Here is a 19,091-nt window from a genome sequence, read left to right on the forward strand (position 1 = left end):
CAGACTCTTTGGCTACATTTATACTACCCAATAAACATTACCAGGGATTGTTATTTGACTCTGGAACTCAATCATCTTCATTGTTTTGTTGGTACAGCAGTCCCTGGCATGAGGACTGCTCAGCTGGCCCAACTAGTGGTCTCCCAAGCAATCCCTGGATGCAAATCAGGAGCTGGGAGTTCTCTCTGGCCTGTGCTGATAATCAGCTTGGCTGTATGGCCACCTGTGTTCGCAGCATTCCGTTCACCTAGAGAGCAACAGCCCCCATGTGCCTTTGTATTCCAGCTCCAAAGAGTTTCACAAGAAACTTTTGCTCAGCACATCTGTTACTGCTTGCTCTTGGTTCCTCCTGCAGTTATTTCCTCTTCCCAAAACAAGTATATTTTGGAAATATACTTTGGGAAGTAGAATGTATTAGTCTGTCTAAATGTGATCTTTCCCTAGGCCATGCATGATGTTTATATTGAAAGAGTACCTGACCTGAATAACTGAAACCAGTAGATGTTTGCTGTTAAAATGCATGCTATTTATTTAGCCTGTGCAATACCAACTGCCATCAACAGAACAGTGATTTCCCCTTTTCTTTTTACATAAACACTTACCTGCTGTGGCTTGTTCCAGGTTTCTGCAACAGACCCTGACCAAGCAGCTGATCAAAATGCCATTAACTATTCCCTGCATGGGCAGGGGGCCGGCAGCGAATTCAGCATCAATGAGAACACAGGTGAGATCAGCGCAAATAGAAGATTGGACCGTGAGAAGCGATCAATGTGGCGCTTTCTTGTTCTTGCAACAGATGAGAGTGGAGAGGGACTGACTGGCTTTGCAGATGTAATCATAGAAGTGAGGGATGTGAACGACAATGCACCCCTTTTCCTCTGTGTGTTGGATGGCTGTTTCATGGGCCATGTCCCTGAGGATTCTCCAGCAGACACTCCTATCATGGAAATGACAGCAGTGGACCTCGATGACCCAAAGGCTGGTGTGAATGCCGTGCTAACATACAGCATCATTCAGAATGTCCAAAATGAAATTAATCTGGATTTGTTCTCAATTGATTCAGTTAGTGGCACCATCTATACAGTGCTTGGGTCCCTTGATCGGGAGAAGGAAGACAAGTACCTAGTAGTGGTTGAGGCCAGAGATGGAGGAGGGCTCACTGGGACAGGCACCGCCACTATTTTGGTGACCGATGTAAATGATCATGCTCCAGTCTTCCTGCAAAGGATCTACACGGCATTTGTCTCTGAGAATGCAAGTATTAACACTGAGGTGGCAGTGGTGTCTGCTGTGGACAGAGATGAGGGAGAAAATGCCATGGTGACATTCAGCATCCTTGATGGGGACAACGACCACAAGTTCTCTATAGAGACAGATGAAGTTAACAACTGTGGGTTTATCAGGCTGCGAAAGCGGATTGACTTTGAGAAGCCTCATGAGAGGGTGTTCAATTTGACTGTGAAAGCAGAGGACACAGATTTCTTCAGCGTTGCTCACTGCGTGATCTATGTGGAGGACTCCAATGACCATGCTCCTGTCTTCTACCCCCAGTTCTATGAAGTGGCTGCACTGGGGGAAGATGCACCAGTTGGCACCAAAGTTGTTCAGGTTTCTGCTGTTGACTTGGATTCTGGCCTGAACGGAAGGTTCTCATTTCACCTACTAAACAAGTCTGACACAGGTGGCCAGTTCTCTGTGGCTAATGATGGGTGGGTGACGGTTGCAGGAGTGCTGGATCATGAGACAGTGACACAGTACCAACTCATTGTCATTGCCACCGATATGGGGCAGCCTCCTCTGACGGGCAGTGCCACTGTTTCAGTGACTCTGCAGGACATAAATGACAATGGGCCAGAGTTTGAGGCTCATTATAACCCAGTGGTCTGGGAAAACACAGCTTCTCCACAGGCTGTCCAAATGAATGAGACCTCTACGTTGCTGTATGCTAAGGACCGAGACACTGCTGCTAATGGTGCACCTTTCTCCTTTCATCTTCTCAGTGATTTCCACAGTCTGTCTAACTTCAACTTGCAGGACTTCCACAATGGAAGTGCCTTGCTCACTGCGCTGCGTACCTTTGACAGGGAAGTGCACAAGGTGTTCTACCTGCCCATCCTGATCACGGACAGCGGCATCCCACCTATGAGCTCCACCAACACGCTGACTGTCAATATCGGGGACCAAAATGACCACCCGCATTCTGCTGGCTACATGGAATGTCTCATTTACAGCTATGATGGTAAATCACTCTTTCTTGCTTGCTTCCAAATGTGACAGTAAGGTCAAAGGAGGTCTCTGTCCTCTTCCATGTAAACTAAGATCTTAGTAGAGGTGCTACTGAAATTTACTTAAGCCCCACCAGAGAGCAGTAGGTGTGTGGGGCACAGGACTCTGGGCCACTTGGTTTGTGGAAGAAACTGAGCCTTGAAGAAAAAGCATAGCTGGCTGCTGTTCTGTGCATGTTTCTATCAAACTTGAATAATGGTCTCTTGTTTTCAGAAACAGTTTTCCAGCAGCATTAATGTTTCAGGGGGAAAAAATTAACAGAATTCATAATATTGCTGAGAAGTGACGAGTCTGAATTCTGAGGACCTTCTTCCTCCTCCTTAAACCTTTTTCCTCCTCCAGACTGAATTCAGTTTTAGCGAATACACTTAAGTTGAACTCATGGTAAACTGCCCGAGACATTCATATGAACCTTCAGCTAACAAATAATGTTATGGGGGAATTTTCTGTGAACGTTGGCTGCAGGCAGTACAAGAGAAGCCACCTTTCCCTTCCTGCTTTGGCAATTAGCTAGCAATTCTCTAGTGATCCAGTGTCCCCACATAATAAGCCCAACAGCAAAATAAACCACACAGGTAAAAAGATTTTGGGATGCTTGCACCCAGGTAGGCTCAGGTCATTTCTTCTACTCTGCTGTGTATCCTGTGGTTCAACAGCACATTAAATAGATTGTCTATCATGGATGCAATAGAAACTGCTTCTGTGTAGATGCTGTTGACGTTTATTTGTGCTGAAATGTTGTTCTGCCCATTGAGTGCTCACTCTCAAGTTCAGCTTTTTGTAATGTTGAAACCAAGTCTGTTTGCTATTTGCTGAGAAACTCTGCTTATAGCCTAAGTACCAGATCTTTTCTTTAACCTGAATTCCCTTTTAGTTGCCTCTAAAGGTTAAACTCATCTGTACTGTTAATTTCTGGGAGGAAATATTCAAGTCTTCATATCTTCAGTTATTTAAAATGTTAAGGAGTCAGAATCGGAAAGCTACTATCACAGTCGTTTGTACATTCATATAACATGGAAGTCAAACACCAGGGCATCCTGTATACTGTCTCCTGCAAAATATCCAATGAAAGTTGCCACAGTTGCCAGAGAGGTACAGTTTTCTTTTTGCATACAGTCCCTCAGTTGTCAGGGTTTGTGCTGTTCCCTTTCACAAGGTGAAGTCCCACATTTTTTCCTCTTCTTTGTTTCTTTGCTCAGTAGATCTATGAATCCAGATAACTGTGGACTTTTCCTTCAGAAATAGCTTTTGTAAAAAAAAAAATACTAATTTGTGAGCATTGCTGAGAGGATGCAAAACCAGCAGAACACATGCTTCTTTCCATCTGACCCCAAATTTTCACCACCTACTCAAAATAAGCCTAGTTCCTCTATTTTGGACGTCCTCTCTATCTTGCTGTAATTATCTCCAAATTGCTATTATTTTTTGCCCTTTATAACCCAGTCAGCATTTTGGTTGTTTTTCCTGCCAAACCCCAATCCCTGTCTAAACCACTCTGTAAGCTTGTTGGATACTGCAGCCAAAATAGTGAAAATGAGGAAGTCTGAATATCTTTTCCATCTTTCCTCAGAGGTGGCTTTTCTTTTTTCCTTCCCATTGTTTTTCATTGCAGCCATCTGTTGAATTGTATCTATGTAGCCGTCCAGCAAACACCCAATAAGCAGAACACCACACAGTATTTGCAAACTGGTGCCCATCTTCTCTAGGGAGCTATCACAACTCTTCTGTAGAGGTTTTAGACTTAAGACAAACCAGTAAAATTTGAATGGCCAACCTGTTTGTGCATGTGTGAGAGGTCCGACTGTGCCACTTCTGTGCTATCCTATTGTAGGTATCCTCCCCACGACTGTATTGGGCCAGGTCCTTGCCCCTGATGATGATGATTGGGATCGCAAAATCTACCAATTTGAAGGGAAAACATCAAGGTATTTGGAGGGAAAAATGGAAGATGGGTGAAATGTATGGTAAACTTGCCCACACACAAGACCATAAAAAGTATTTAAACTGCCTTTTTTTGAGAACAAGTGAGCAAAAGCATTCTGCTAGATGCTTGTGCGTAGCTCTCCAAAAGCCCTTCTGAGTGTGAGGCTGCATTAAATAATGCTGCATGCCAAACCAGTCTGCTTCCCATTGCCTGATGGGCTAGAACACCATTATAAAGTCCTGTTCACAGTTGTACCCATAGTCAGCATCAGTGAGCCACTACAGAAGAAGTACTCACTAACTTCCATCCTCCTTCATCCAAGCTCCTGGAGAGCTGGTGTTTCCATGTCACCACTTGTTGTAAGACCTTATTTGTATTGGATGTATTCACATCAAAGTGTCTGGATTGTGGCTGGTGTTGAGATGTACATGTGCCATTCAGAGGTTTTGACAGAGATGTCACTCTCAATGTATGGCTATAGTAGCCTGAGTCTTCCTACACAGTTGATATGGCATAAAAGCAGGAAGAAACCTTCTCATGGCAAGGAGTCGTTATGAGCCAAGAGAAGGCAATGTAACAAAGTTCTGTTCTGCTGTGTCCCTTCATGAAGGAACACATCTGCTTTCTTTGCTAGCTTTCCCAAAATAAAGTGGGTCAGAAAAACTAGCAGTGATGGTAATTACTAATTAGCTTTTGAACTTCTCATAGCTTGTTCCTTGGCTTAACTCTTATTACAGGTACTTTATCCTTAACGATAGCTCAGGTTTGCTGACTATTAAAGAAGGAACTCCACCAGGAACTTACAACATAAGAGTTAGAGTCATTGACGGAGTCTGGCCAGATGTTGTCTCAACTGTAAAGGTTATAGTGAAGGAAATCAGAGATGATGCCCTCCATAATGCTGGTTCTATGCGAATAACAGGTAAACAATGTGATGAAGTACTTTAGGATCATCATACTGAAATCTACCTTTTTAATGTTACTGCTGTGTTACTTAGAATTCTAATGCTCTTAGACATGGGATGGGAGTTAATAGTTTTTTAGATAAGGGTTTGAAAATGCACCTTTGTAGGGTCCTTTGACACTGCATGTGAAGAAGCATCTGTGGAGAAAAAAGACAGCCAGAAATGCTTGTTTAATGCAGAAGACAAAGGTGAAAGATTTCTACACCAGATTTTTAATGAAACATACATTTCAGAAAAAAACCTTCATTTGAACAAGTGTCTGCCTGAAATTCACCAGATCGTTTCAGTCTTTGTGGAAAAAGTAAAATCTTCTTAAACAAGTTTCTGATCTAAAAGAATAATAATAAAAAACAAATTAGTAAGAGTCAAAAAGCTTCAGAACACAAACTGTAAGCAGAAGCCAGCATGGAACATTTCAGAGCTTAAAATGTAAAATATTCCTGAATTTATAATTGACTCTATTTTCTGCAACCTTAATATTTATTCTGTGGTGCTCCTCTCTTCTACTGCTACAACATTTGCAAGATATGTGTTTGTCAGGTTTTTAACTTCCGTTACAGATATCACTCCTGAGGAGTTCATATCCCAAACCCCTGAAAAAGAGAGTAAATACTACCAGATGAAGAAGCTGATTTCAGAAATTGTATCAGTCCAACTGGAAAACGTTCACATTTTCAGTGTATTAAATAGCCCAAATCAAACCCGAGGGGTTGATATTTGGTTTGCAGTTTATGGTCCACCTTACTATAAAGCAGAAAAACTTAACGGCAATGTAGCAGCCTCCAGAGCACGGGTAAGTATATCCATACTACACATGAAACCACAGCATCTTCTTATTGTGTCTATTCAGATAATATCCATTGCCTAGTGAATGCACATACTTAGAATGACCGAGGGAGTAATGTGTGAGAAAAATGAAAAGTTTTAATCAGTAAAGTCAAACAGACCTTTCGCACATATTAGAAATTTCAAATGTGAATGTTTTAAAAGCCAACCTATAAATATATATTAAGCAACCCAAATACAATGAGCTTTTAGGAATGTGAACATGTTTTTCCTGTTGAAAAGACTAAAAATCTGTATAAAGGATGTGTTTGGCTGTTGCCTTTCTACATGGTATCTTAATGTGTCAATTTTTAGTCCTCTACACAGAAATGTTCTGTAGCCGAAACTCACGTGCCACTCAGAAGTTCCAGCTTTCTGAGTTAAGAAGGCAAAGCAGTAAAATAACCACTCCCCAGTGGAAAACCAGGTTGGAAATGTGCATTGACAATTTAGTAACATTCCTGCCCCTCCTGCAAAAGAAGTATTGATAAGAGTTAAATGTCTGGGTCTGTTGGAAATGTGTCTGTTGGTACACAGAGGCTGAAATAAGGGTTAGGTTTAGAATCTGTGCCGCAGTAGCAACCCACTCTCACCAGAAAAAGTATTGCTTCATTGCCCCATGCCTGTCCACCCTTCCCAATATTCTTAAGACAGAGGTCCAAATTTAAAAACACAACTCAGGTGCTATGTAAATAATCCATCAGAACCATCAGTGATTAAAATTTATCCACTCAGCTTATGATGAAGATGATGCTATTTTTTGTCCTCCAAGTGCTTATCCATGCTATAATTGACTTAAACCAAGACTTTGGCCTTAACAGATGCCAGGCTGAACTGCCTTTGGCTGGGTAGGGTAGATGTTGGAAGGAAGTGGCACAGCAGCCAGTTTTGGAAATAAATAAGACTTGGGCTCTTCATTGCTGTCACTTGGGACTTTCCTTTCTGTTGACAAGTCAAATGAATGCCGCTAATTGTTCTCCACAGCTGGAAAACGTCTTGAATATCAATATCACCCAGATTGGCATTGATGAATGTCTGACTGCAAACTGCACTCATAGCAGCGGATGCATCAGCAAGCATGAACAGAGCCATGTGCCAACAATAACCACAGCTGGAAATGTTTCACTGCTGTCGGTGACAGTCCTGAGTCATGCCCTGTGTGGCTGTGCAGCTCGGGAGAGCCCTCATCTCTCCTGCTCCTCATACCAGGCAAACGCTTGTCTCAACGGTGGCACGTGCGTGGATACTGATTTGGGCTACAGGTTGGTAAAGACTCATCTGGTGTGCAAACAAAACACTTCTCGTTCAGTCTGTAAGGAGGGTGACGGGAAGCTGGAGGGGGCATCATTGCATGTCTTCTCACTGTGGCGGATCTGAGGTTTGTTATACTTCGTGCACGTGTCTTGCAAACAAACCTCTGTTTTCAGGTTGGTACTTAGATTTGACATAGTCTCCAGGAAAACCTTGGGAAGTTTGCAAGCTGTACCGGTTCCGTTAATGCTACCCCTCAAAATGCTCTTATTTTGTGCAGCCTGCCTTAACACTTTTTAATCACATCACTTAATAACCTCTTCCCCATGTTTCTTGCTTCATTTTTTCCCCAAAACAACAAGTCATAAATAAAATAGCATAAAGATGAAAAAAATGATGGGACTATACTAGCTGAGAATGAGCTTGGTCCCCCTCCAGAAGGCAAGCCTTAAGCATGTTTGCTTAAAAATGGTCATCCCAACATAGGAAAGTAGAAACAACTGGCCAGCCTCTCCTGAGCACCCTTGATAGAGGTGACAGGACTCATACTGAAGCTGCAGAAGCCCTGGTCATGGTAAAGATCTGAGTCTGACATTGTTGCTCATGTGTAAGCAACCAGGGAAATTTTTCTGCCCAGAAACACTTGGTAGGCTCTGATACCTATCATTTGCTCAACTCTGACGGTTTTTTGCTTCTGCTCCATATTCAGTAGTTTTGTGAGTGATCTTTTTCTGCATCTGACCGCTGTCATTCTGCTCTCAGTAGGTACTAGCAATCTATGGAAAGCAGAAACCAAGAAGTAGGAACCCAGCTGGTCCCCCTCCCTGTCCTCCTTGCCCCTTTGGTTTCCCCCTTACAGTTTTTGTTATTGTCATGCTGTGATTACTCTTCTACAGAATACCCAGAGTATTAAAGAAAGAACCCCAAGCATTTATTTTTCATAGTGCAAAGGAAATAAACCAGCAAGTAGCTTGCCAGAAGATGTCAAGATCTATGACTGTCACATCTCTTCTTACCTTTTCTGGGTGATATTACCTTCCTGGGGAGATTCTGATTAGACACAAGAGGATCATTTTTCACCATAAGAACAGCCAGCCATTGGAATAATCTCCCCAGGGAAGTGGTGGATTCCCCAACATCAGACACTTTTGAGATTCAGCTGGGCAGGGTGCTGGGCCATCTTGTGTAGACCGTGCTTTAGCCAGGAAAGGTTGGACAGGTGATGCCTGAGGTACCTTCCAACCTGGTATTCTATGATTCTGTGGTTCCTTTGCTTTCCCTATCAACATTATAAAGTCTTTAAACAAGCTTTTAAGTAAGGCTAGTGAAAAGATTTTTTTTTTTTTTCTGAAGAGATTAGAGGTTTTCATGTGCTTTGTATATTAAAACAGCTCTGTCATTTATTCACAGAATATTCTTGCATAGACGTATTATCATGTAGAACTAAAGCTAAATTGTGTTTCTACAAACAAGTCAATAGGGAACATTTTTTGATGGGAGTTTTGCTAGGGCTTAACCTGTGCTATGGCCTAGGCAACATGAGCTCCTGTGTTTAAAGCGGGAGAGCCCTGCTGTGGGAAGAGCCCTTCATGACTTCTGCTTGGATGGTGAATTTTTGCTTTTATTTATTTAATAGATGCAAATGTTCCGCAAATTTCCATGGACCAGACTGCCAGCAGACAAAACACAGCTTCAGAGGCCACGGTTATGCCTGGTTCCCTCCTCTTAAGCCTTGCTTTGAGAGCCACATCTCCTTAGAGTTTATCACTGAAGTCACCGATGGCCTTCTGCTGTACCATGGACCAGTGGCGCGAGGGCAGCCTGGAGAACGGGAAGATTTCCTTGCTTTAGGTTAGCACCTTAAAAAGTGTTTGTTCTTTGTGTTTGTGCAAAGGTGAGATTCTACTTACAGGTGATAGGGGTTTTCTTAATAAAAAGTTCAGAAAGTTACTTTTGGAGAATAAGGAGAATGCAGAAAAATTTGCCACCATGCCTAGTTTGTATCCTGTGTCACTGTGCTAGAAGCTGGATTTCTTTAAGTGTCTGAAGAACTCCTCCAACTAAAATCTAACTGCAACAGTCGTTTCAACTGAGTTTGAGTGGGAGCATGGTTAGTGCATATCCAATAAGTGTCTTTCCTTTGCAGAACTCTCCAGTGGTGTCCCGTCGCTGACCGTGAGCCACAGCTCTGGTGAGCTTTTCCTGCAGCTGTCACGAAAAGTTAATGTTGCAGATCGCCGCTGGCACAATATTAAAATTATAAATGATGGAAAGGCAAGTGTAAATATGGACTGTCCTGTGGAAGCACTAATTCATGTACTTAGTTATTCCTTCCAAATCTTTCCTCCCTTCTGTAAAGTTCTTTTATCAATTAGTCTTTCATCACCTGCAACAGCAGGGACTGAAGTTTGTCAGCCCATATCTCCTCTTGAAGCAGTGAAGCAGAACAAGGCCTGGAGAAGTCAGATCCAATTTTGAAACTGGCCCAGCTATTTACTTTGTTTAATGATCCTGTCTATTGCTTAGACTACAGAGCTGTGATAATCCAAGGGCTAAATGATTCGTGGACTGATGGAGTGAAATATCCTTAATTTCTCTGAGTGGAAAACCCTGCTGCACCAAATGACTTTAGACTTGCAGCGCAAAGGAGATAGATAGGCTTTTGTGTATGGGGAACATCTTGCTGATATAACACTGGTGAAGGCATCTGCTAGACTCCCCCTTCTTCTCCCACATAAGACAAGCTGTGGGGCATGTCAGGATCTGGGATGGGGAGCCTAGCAGACCGTTCACTCTGCTAGATTGTCTCTCTGAGTTCTGATTTGGCAGAAAACTCCCAAGAAAATCCCATCTTCCCTCTACCATGTTAGTGACTTGGCATGGCCATAGTAGACTCAGATCTTTCTTAACGTATCTGAGTTATACACCATGTGCAATAAATTTCCAGATTAGTATGGGGAAGTGTTTTATTATTTTAATAAAGTCTTCTGCACTGTAATTGCTAGTTACTATTCCCCTTTCTGCTAAATGAAAGTAAATGTGTAATTAAAATGTATGCACATCTCTGAATGCAATTGTTTTAAATAATGCTTTTTTTCTAGAAAGTGAAGCTGATTCTTGACCACTGTGTAAATGTCTCGGTTAGAGATAATGACAGTGTCATTAAGAAGATGTCCCAAATGGATCTGTCTGCATGTGAAGCCTCTGGAGAGACTGTGGAATCTCAAAGGTAAAAAAACCCCAACAACAAGAACTGGAAACATAATTACTCAAAAGAGCTAAAGGGGAGGGGAAGGGGAAGAATCAGCCAAGCTGCTGTGTTTTGCATGCCACTAATTCTTTCTTTCCCTCCCTTCCCTTCATCATGGGTAGGCTCTTCAGTGGCCATCAGCCCCTGCAGCTGGGTGGTGTTAAGAAGACTTTGCCTTACCACAATTCACGAAGGCATTTCAGAGGGTTTGTTGGCTGCATTCGCAATGTCATTGTTGATAGTAAGGTAGGGCTACTAAGGCCAGTCTTGGGTTTACCGCTGTTAACTGTAGACATCTGATGTGATGCTTCCTCTTTGTCCTTTCCCAGGTCTATGATTTAGAGCACCCTGCAGAGTCCTTGAACAGCGCTCCTGGCTGTGTCCTTACAGATGAAATGTGTCAGAGTGGTGGGATGGCCTCCTGTGGCACCCACGGCAAGTGTGTTGGTGGTTGGGATTTCTTCCGCTGTGACTGTTTCCCAGGATATGCTGGACCAGCATGCGAAAAAGGTACTGCAAGTTCTAGGGAAAAAATTATGGTGAGGTTGTGCAGGAACAGCATCAAACATACTGCTCTAAATTTGCCACGATTTGGAACCGAATAGTGTAATAAGACCTTGCTGTACTCTGGGAATGATATAGATCTGCAGCAATGTAAAGATCCTTCTAACTGTGGTTGAGTAAAGTAGTGTCACAGATGAGGGTCTTGTTGAGACCTGCTTTACTTTGCAGGAGAGGCAAGTGGTCAGATGGATTGTTTCGTCCTTTTCATCACAGCACCTTCTCTCTCAGTGCTGAAAGATGAAACATTCTGCCTTGTGCCTTCTTCCTCTGATCATACTGATCACAAAATGTAGTTTAATGAATGTGGTGCTATTTGTCACCTTGCAGTGGTTATAAGCGTGATGATGTTGCCAGCTTGGTAAGTTCTCTTTGTGAAACCTGGGGGCATAACCCTCAAGTTATTCGCAGGCCGAATTTTCCATCTATAAAATAGGGATAATTGCATTTGTGTCTGTCACTGGAATGAACGGAAAGTTGTGCAATGCCCCTAGACCACAGCAGTGGGTGCACCTGGGGACATAATACCAGGCTGGCTCCAGCAAATGTGTTATCCTGTACAAAATCAGCACAAAAGCTGTATCAGAGAACAAAAGCATGCAAGGATGGATAATGAAAACCTCAGAGACATTGTAAGAAAGTGCAGAATTTTAGGACAATTCAAAACTTTAGGAAATAAATTATTTGACTCCTAGTAGCCCACAGCCATGTTTGGTACAGGGGACACACACCTGAAGTTGGCTCTGTCCTCCCTATCTTAATACCCTCATCAGCCATTGCTCTGAAGCAGAAATCAGAAGTGAGTTACAGGGGTTTATTGGGACTTGACTTGCCTGTATCTGCCTTCTCCCTCTAGGTACAAGGTACAAATGGTGGGGTTGATAATAACAGTCTATAATGAGAACCAGTGCCCTGTAAGTCTGGGGGCTTTCTGTAGTGTCGGAAGAGAATTAGCCCCCTCCATCCTGTAGTCTGAATGAGCTACAGGTGAGGGTGAGCAGCTGAAAAGAAGCACATCCAAGCTAGCATTGAAGCAATGTGTAGTGATCAATAGACAGGACTGGTGGTGTATTGCACATATACTTTCAGCTCAATGTGCGTACTTTTCCTTCTTGCATATGGAACAATAATACCCTATGCAGGCAGCCAGACCCTCTCTTACTTTCTCCGTGTGCCACACCAGACTTAAAAGTTATGACAGTAAATTACCCAGTGGAAGCTCTGTCTGTCCAGCGGGGTGAGGACTGGAATCGTAATTGGAATGCTCTAGGCCTGGAGCCTTCACTGTTTAAAGTGTTTATAATGACCATGGAAATGGTTAATAAAGTTCAGTCATTTGTATTAACGTTTTGCAGACAGGTGATACTGGTTTATAAACATCCACCTAGATTTAAACCTTACTCTGTTCTGCATTATCTTGGGATGCTGGTTCACAAGCCCAACTGCTGTATTGGCTCCTACCCCTCACCACTGCGGGACAAACCAAGTGCTCAGAAAGTAATTACTCCAAATCCATGTCGTATCCTGAGGTAATAGGAAAACTTTTTTCAATATATATATATTTATATATTTAAATATATTTTAAAAAATAGGAAAAAAGAATCCGGCTTCTTCCAATACATTGGGCTGCAAAATGCTGATGTTCAACTGGTGCTTTCTGAATGGCTGACCCTTGCTCACAGCAAGGAGCAGACAGCTGGGGACAGCGGTCAATGTAATGTCCCAGGAAAATCCATGCCTGTTCGTCAGCTAGAGCTTGTAGCTGCAGGCAGTGAACAAGAGAGAACAGTGGGTTGGGAAGAATAGTATGAGGGGAATAAGTTAGAGGAGAGACGAGAACGTGCCTTAAGACAGAAAAGAGAGGAGAAACGGTGAGAGGAAAAGAGAGTGCAGAAGTGAAGTCTCTTGATCATTTGATATTTCGTGTCCTGGGAACCAGACTAAATGCCCCAGGATGAGCTGGGCACTCTGGATTTCTACTTGCCTGACACTGACCTCAGATTAGCTGTTGGTGACTCAGTGTTCTTCCTGCCTAGTGAATAACTTGGACTATGTCTTTATTTGGTAAGAAGTTTCTTTTTTCTTAGTTTCTTTTTCCAACTAAGCTGTGCCCAGCACAAGCAGACGTAGGATTGCTGTCAGGTAGCGAGACTGAAATGGGTGCCTGCTGTGTAAGAGCACCAGGGTCTAGGTGGTTTAGTGGTTTTTGATTTGCACAAAAGTGTGCAATGCAACTTCATCAAACTTTCTGCCGGATCACTCTCAGATGGATTCCCCAGGATGATGGGGAATGAATAAATTTCAGTGCATTTTCCCTAGCTACAGTAATAAACACTGACTTAATCTCTGTTTGTAATTTAAAAAAAAAAAACAAACAAGATTACTTTTGACCCTGTACCTGCTCTGAGACTTTTTCTTGTGCCAACTGAAATGGGAAGTGCATATTTTCTAACAGTGAGGGTTATTAACCACAGGACTAAACTACTGAAAGAAACATTAGATTATCTCTCATTATTATTTTTTTTCCTTCAGATCAATACCAACTAATTTACTGGAAGACATGCTTCAGATCTCAAAAAAAAATCAAAATATTATTGGGCTCAGTGTAGGAGTGATTGGTAGAACATGTAGCTTGTGACAGGCACAATGTTAAGAGACAGTATCTAATTGTTCCTTTCCTGCCCAAATTCTGTATCCTTGAGTTGTTCTTTTTCTCTTAATTCCCTTCACAGTGGGGGGTGCTTTCCATGATGCTTCATTACATTGCCGAAGTTTCTTAAGAACTAAAACTAAGCATTCAGAACTGGTTAATTATCAAGCAGTAGAGAACTGAGGGAGCAGTAGTTTCTGAGATTTTCACTTTGGTTTTGTGTGTGTTGTGCTTAGTTCTTCCAGAATGGGCTTTCGGAAGGGACAGTTGGATCCATTATGAGCCAAGAAGCATCCTCAGCTCTCACAGCACTCAGATTCAGCTGATGGTGCGCACCCGTATCTCGCACAGCACCCTTCTCAGCTTGGCCTCAGCGGATGGGAATGGATACATCCGCCTGGAGGTAAGCAGTCCAAAAGCCATTCTGTTTCATCGCTCTTAATTTGTCATGGAGTACCCTAGTAAGAGAAAAAGGTGTAGTTTACAATTAAGGATACCTATTCTGTAATGTAATAAAGAGCAAGATTTTCTGTATGAGGGTAACTACTCTCATTTTTGTTGTCTTTCTCAGTATTACCCTTTCATAGCATAGATTCTAGTTGTTTCATTGCCTGCAAAATGTGGTACACATGCATGAAGAAGATTGTTTTGTCCTGTTTGCCTTTTCCCTTTGCCTTCTATATGTCTCTGGCTATAAAACTTGTCTCTACATTTTTGGTGCTGCTGAAAAAAAAAAAAATCTGGATTATATTAGCTAGACAGAGGCTAATTATTCCAATTGCAACCGGAGGGTCAGCTGGGAGGACCTAGAGGTAGACATCAGTGGGGAGAAGACTGATAAAAATGTTTATGTGAGTTAGAAGAATGGCTTGTGAAGAAGAAATTTGATAATTCTTGGACCTGCAGTTTTATTGTGGTAATTTTTATCTAGGAATAAAGCACTTAAAAACAAGACTGCCATTTTCATTTTAAAAACTCGGGTCCATTTCTTGAGGCAGGACTGTGTAATAACATTTAGAAGTGCATTTCTTTTATTAAAGGTCTTTATCATCTTCCTCTAGGTGGTTGAGGGTTTCTTTAGTGTTAACTTCAGCTTGGGAGACAAAGATCACTCTCTGAGAATGAGGACATTACGTATAAACAATGGCCAGTGGGTTCTTCTGGCCATGGAGCGCTACAACAATGAATTTACCCTGCGCGTTAACAGTGGTGGAGGTGATCAAGAAGTGACCTCTGTCTTAGGTACAAATAGATGGTTTGAAATGGATTGGACAAGCATTGTGCTAGGAAACCGCCTTCCCAATCATTCAGAGAGTGACTTCCAAGGTATGTGATATGATGGGTTCCTAAAAGTGGCATCTTTGACTGTACTGGAGAGTCTAAAACGCAGGTAGGAATTCCCACGGAGACTACTATGCCCATGAAATCACACCTCCTCTACTAGAGAATTCAAAGCCAATGTTCAACTCTGTTTGCCATCTGGTCCTGCTGAAGATGTGAGATTTCCTGTAGATACTAAAAATAGCCCTTCTGATTGTATTTCCCATGCCAAAGACCCCAAGCAGGGAACTCATGCTGCAGTCTTCACTCCCTTTGTGCCTTGGAAGGGTTTAAGGAACAGACACAACACCCCGTGGTAGGAGGAAAAGGATCTGCAAAGCGATTCATGGTGTCTGTCTCCATTTCCTGGGGTGGGGTGCTGGGACTTCGAGATTGCGGCTCAACAAGAAGACAGCTTTTTCCATTCTGTTGCTTCTCATTCAGCCCCACTTTAAAGACTGAAATTTAAATCGAGATTAATTTAGTGGAGCTGTTATGGTTCATAGCAGTTCTGTTAAATCATTGCATTGCTATAGCCAAGCTGTCCTGGAAAAGTACCATCAGTCTGTAGATCAGCCAGAGCACGTAGTCACATGTCCTGTAGCTCTTCTTATAAAATAAAACTTATAAGCAGTATAAGGATCTTTTTTAAAAATGTTTTAAGTTTTCTACAGTGCTCTAAGATCTCCTGCATGTGTGTTGGGGGTGAGGCTTAAGGTGGGGAAGTTGCTAACTCAATGTATTTCTCTGTATACTCCCCTACTTTGATGCAGGTTGTATGCGTGATGTCCAGCTGAATGGTCAGCCACTTCTCATGGAGGGCAAAAGCACAGAGTTCGGCTTAATTCTGAGGCGGCAAGGTGTCACGATGGGATGCCATTCCAGTGCCTGCAGCAGCCAACCCTGTTACAGCCCTTTCCTTTGTGTAGACCTGTGGAGAAAATATGAATGCCGGTACATTAAGCTTTGGTTTTCATCCAGGGGTGGCTGGGAAGCTCGCTCTTTCCACTTCAGTTCAGGCAACTTGCTTCTAACAGTGAAAGTCCCTCCTGATCTGGCCGGAGAGGAGCATCCCAAGGAGAAATCCTTCTCTCCATCCCATCTCCCATTAGGGACCAAACTTGCCTTTTCCTGCAAGTCTAATATGGAACGTATTCACCACTTTTTCCACGGTGAGATCACAGGCCAGTGAGGAAGTGAAATGCCCTTTGATAAAAGGTGGATTGCAAAAGCTTTGGTCTCTCCTTCTCCGTGTGAAAATATGTATATTCTTATATAGTGGGTGTATATGTATGTGTATAAAATATATATTGCATATACAGTATATATTTACATATATTTTCTGTAAAGAAGTTCAAATTAATCATGCTTTGTATGAAACAATGAGACCTTCAAAATTAGACTGTCACAAAACTGGATTCTAAAATTGGCTGCCCAGGGTCAGAACCAAAGCCCACCAGGTGGCATGCTACACAGTTAGTTCCTTGGAGAAGATCCACTCTTTAAAGAAAATGTTCAAAATAAATAATAAAATATGCAAATCAAAACACAGGCATTTCTGTTATTAAAACCATACATACATACCTGAAGGAGTGGGAGAAGGATCCACTTGAATTCCTTCAATTCAGCCAAAATTTGGCACTTCTGAGGCCCGGTGATTCATTGCTGAAGGAGGCTGTGAGATGGTCTTAAGAGCGCCTTGGGACGCTCCTTTCTTCAGTCATCTAGTGAAAGAACAATATGAAGGCTCGTCCATTTATTTGCTAGTATTTCTTCTTTGGATTGCAGGAAGCAGGTCTGTGCCCTCACAGTATTCCTCCATGGCCTCTCCAATTGCATAGCAGAAGTAATCACTTTCTCTGCAGTCCTAAAGGACAAGATTGGTCATTCTGAGGCAGTCAACGACATCTCTCCCAAAGGTCCAAATGAACATTACAAAGCATGTACTATGCTAGCTAGCCTTTTTCCCATTGATCTCAGCTATTCATTTCTTTCTAGGGGTTTTGAACATGTCTGTAGAAAAAGGATTAATCTGTTCAGAAGTCGATGCATCCATTTTTTAAGGAAGGAGTTGAAGGTCTTCTGCCTATCTTCTGAAGAGGGAAAGCAGAATATATGTTAATGTTTTCATAAGCCTACTAGCTCACTATGTTAGACTTTACATGTATTTCATACTCTCAATGTGGATTTGTGGTTTGCTTGAAAAGATGTTAATTGTTAGCTTTGAAGAAAAGAAAAGCAACAAACTGCACAAAACAACATACAACTCCAGGTGCTTTGCTTGCCTAAAAGATACCTTCTGCTTTTGATGTTCAGGTGCCCAGCTGGGAAAGTAGAAGTGACTGACAACCTTACAGGGCTCAGACACTGCACCTCATCACCTTGTGGACACTGGACCTGTAGGAATGGGGGTACCTGTGTAGCTCAATCCCAAGACAAGACTATCTGCCAATGCCCTGAAGGTTATAAGGGAAGATGGTGTGAAATTAGCCAGGTGAAGGCTGGAAGACCCATTGGACTCAGCTCTGGCTCTATTCTAGCAATCAGCATGTGCCTCCTTGTCTTCCTAGGTAGGAAAGCAAGTACCTTTTTTCTTTCTTTTTAACCTTGTACCTTGCTCCATTGAATCTAATCTGCTTTACCCTTGGATGTTGTGATCAGTGTTTCACTTTTTCTGGAGATCACCCACTGGGAGTTCATCTGAGGGCACTAAAAAACAAGCGTTAGCCCATTGTTCTAGTTTACTTACTTTGAAACCAGTTCAAGCAAATTTAGGACTTCTCCTTTTAGAATCACTTATTTTCAGTCCTTCTTAAGTGAGAGCTTTCCGTCTGTGTGTGCAAATCTGTGTGCAGCTGCATTCCTCTAAAACTCCCACCTGCCCTGAGCCCTTACATTTGTTATAGGTAGGACCTACAGCTAGTACCTGCTGTTCACATATTAGGAAGGAAGAGAGAGATCTTCCTCTAGAAAGTTTACAGTCTTAACAGGGGAGCCTCATTAAGAGTGTGAAACAGAAAGAGATGTTCACAGTGTGTCCAGTTCAAGATGCACTTTGGCTGAAAAGTTAATAATATCATAAAAGTGTTTTCATGTTGATAAACTGCATACGCATGTCAGAATAGTAAAGACTCCATGACTATATTACACTTGTAACCTTCATTAAAACAGTGTTTTACTTACTTTGGGTATCTTATTTACTCAGGATTGGTGAAAGGCCAGAGATTGGCCAAAATGCCTTCTATTTAAATGGATTCCTTTAGGTAAGTAAAATACCCTTTTAATGAAGTTTATGATGTAATATACATAGATGATTCTTTACATTCCTGAATATAAGTTGTTTATGTATTAAAAATTATGCATTTCTTACCTGGGAATTTGATTGTCAAATTAAGAGTTAATTTAATATCTCAGGAGTCATGTATCTACTTATTTATCATGCATCATACGTTGTCATATGTCACATAACAAATATGTGTCTTTACGTCTTCTAGCACTCTTGGTCTCCTACACAGTGTGGAGTCAGTGGGGAAGTTCAGGGTTTCGGAAAGGAGGAATTTACCACATTCCTGAAGAGCGTGAAAGCTGGGAGGATGTTAGAGAAAATGTCTTCAATTATAATGAAGAAGGAGGTGGAGAACGTGACCAGGTATGATTGCAGCTTCAGTCCAGTCTTTGCAAATCCAACCTCTCCTCACCTTCCTTTCCCAGACCTTTTATTGAACATACTGTCCTTATCGAATTGGCTTTTTATTTTTTATTTGTCTTTAACCTGCAGTACTCTTGAGTGGGAGGCTTCTATTTCAACCCGGTCTGTACCTTTCACAATGCTGGTCATCTGTGGCCACCTTGGAGGGGGCTGCTTTGAACACAGCATTCTTCCTTTAGCTGAAGACTATCATTACGATCTGAACATAGCTCTCTGAACTAGGGCCTCTCTTTTCTTCAGCTTGTAGAAAACTTAGAGCATCCACTTCTGTGTTGCGTTGAGTTTTACAACATTTTTTGGAACCTGTTTCCTTTTGTGTTGTTTCTCTCTGATATTTGCATTCTTTTTTC

General features: G+C 42.1%; 1 protein-coding gene across 2 annotated transcripts in view; it reads left to right on the forward strand.

Moving 5' to 3' along the window:
- The window catches only part of LOC121085226 (neural-cadherin-like), a 60,413-nt gene that overhangs the window by 38,976 nt on the left and 2,346 nt on the right, over positions 1-19,091 (forward strand). The window contains exons 17-32 of one of the 2 annotated variants that reach the window (XM_040587677.1): positions 622-2,239; positions 4,118-4,211; positions 4,948-5,132; positions 5,736-5,968; positions 6,985-7,262; positions 8,888-9,102; positions 9,398-9,525; positions 10,353-10,480; positions 10,624-10,747; positions 10,831-11,011; positions 13,949-14,115; positions 14,774-15,038; positions 15,806-15,986; positions 17,349-17,602; positions 18,238-18,295; positions 18,527-18,640. In XM_040587677.1, coding sequence (XP_040443611.1) covers positions 622-2,239; positions 4,118-4,211; positions 4,948-5,132; positions 5,736-5,968; positions 6,985-7,262; positions 8,888-9,102; positions 9,398-9,525; positions 10,353-10,480; positions 10,624-10,747; positions 10,831-11,011; positions 13,949-14,115; positions 14,774-15,038; positions 15,806-15,986; positions 17,349-17,602; positions 18,238-18,281 — 4,095 coding nt within the window. In that variant the 3' untranslated portion in view covers positions 18,282-18,295; positions 18,527-18,640. Of the gene's footprint in view, positions 1-621; positions 2,240-4,117; positions 4,212-4,947; positions 5,133-5,735; positions 5,969-6,984; positions 7,263-8,887; positions 9,103-9,397; positions 9,526-10,352; positions 10,481-10,623; positions 10,748-10,830; positions 11,012-13,948; positions 14,116-14,773; positions 15,039-15,805; positions 15,987-17,348; positions 17,603-18,237; positions 18,296-18,526; positions 18,682-19,091 lie in introns of those variants that run through there. The other variant, XM_040587678.1, reaches the window with a different exon arrangement.

This window comes from Falco naumanni, chromosome 3 (assembly GCF_017639655.2).
Source record: "Falco naumanni isolate bFalNau1 chromosome 3, bFalNau1.pat, whole genome shotgun sequence".
NCBI lineage: Eukaryota > Metazoa > Chordata > Aves > Falconiformes > Falconidae > Falco > Falco naumanni.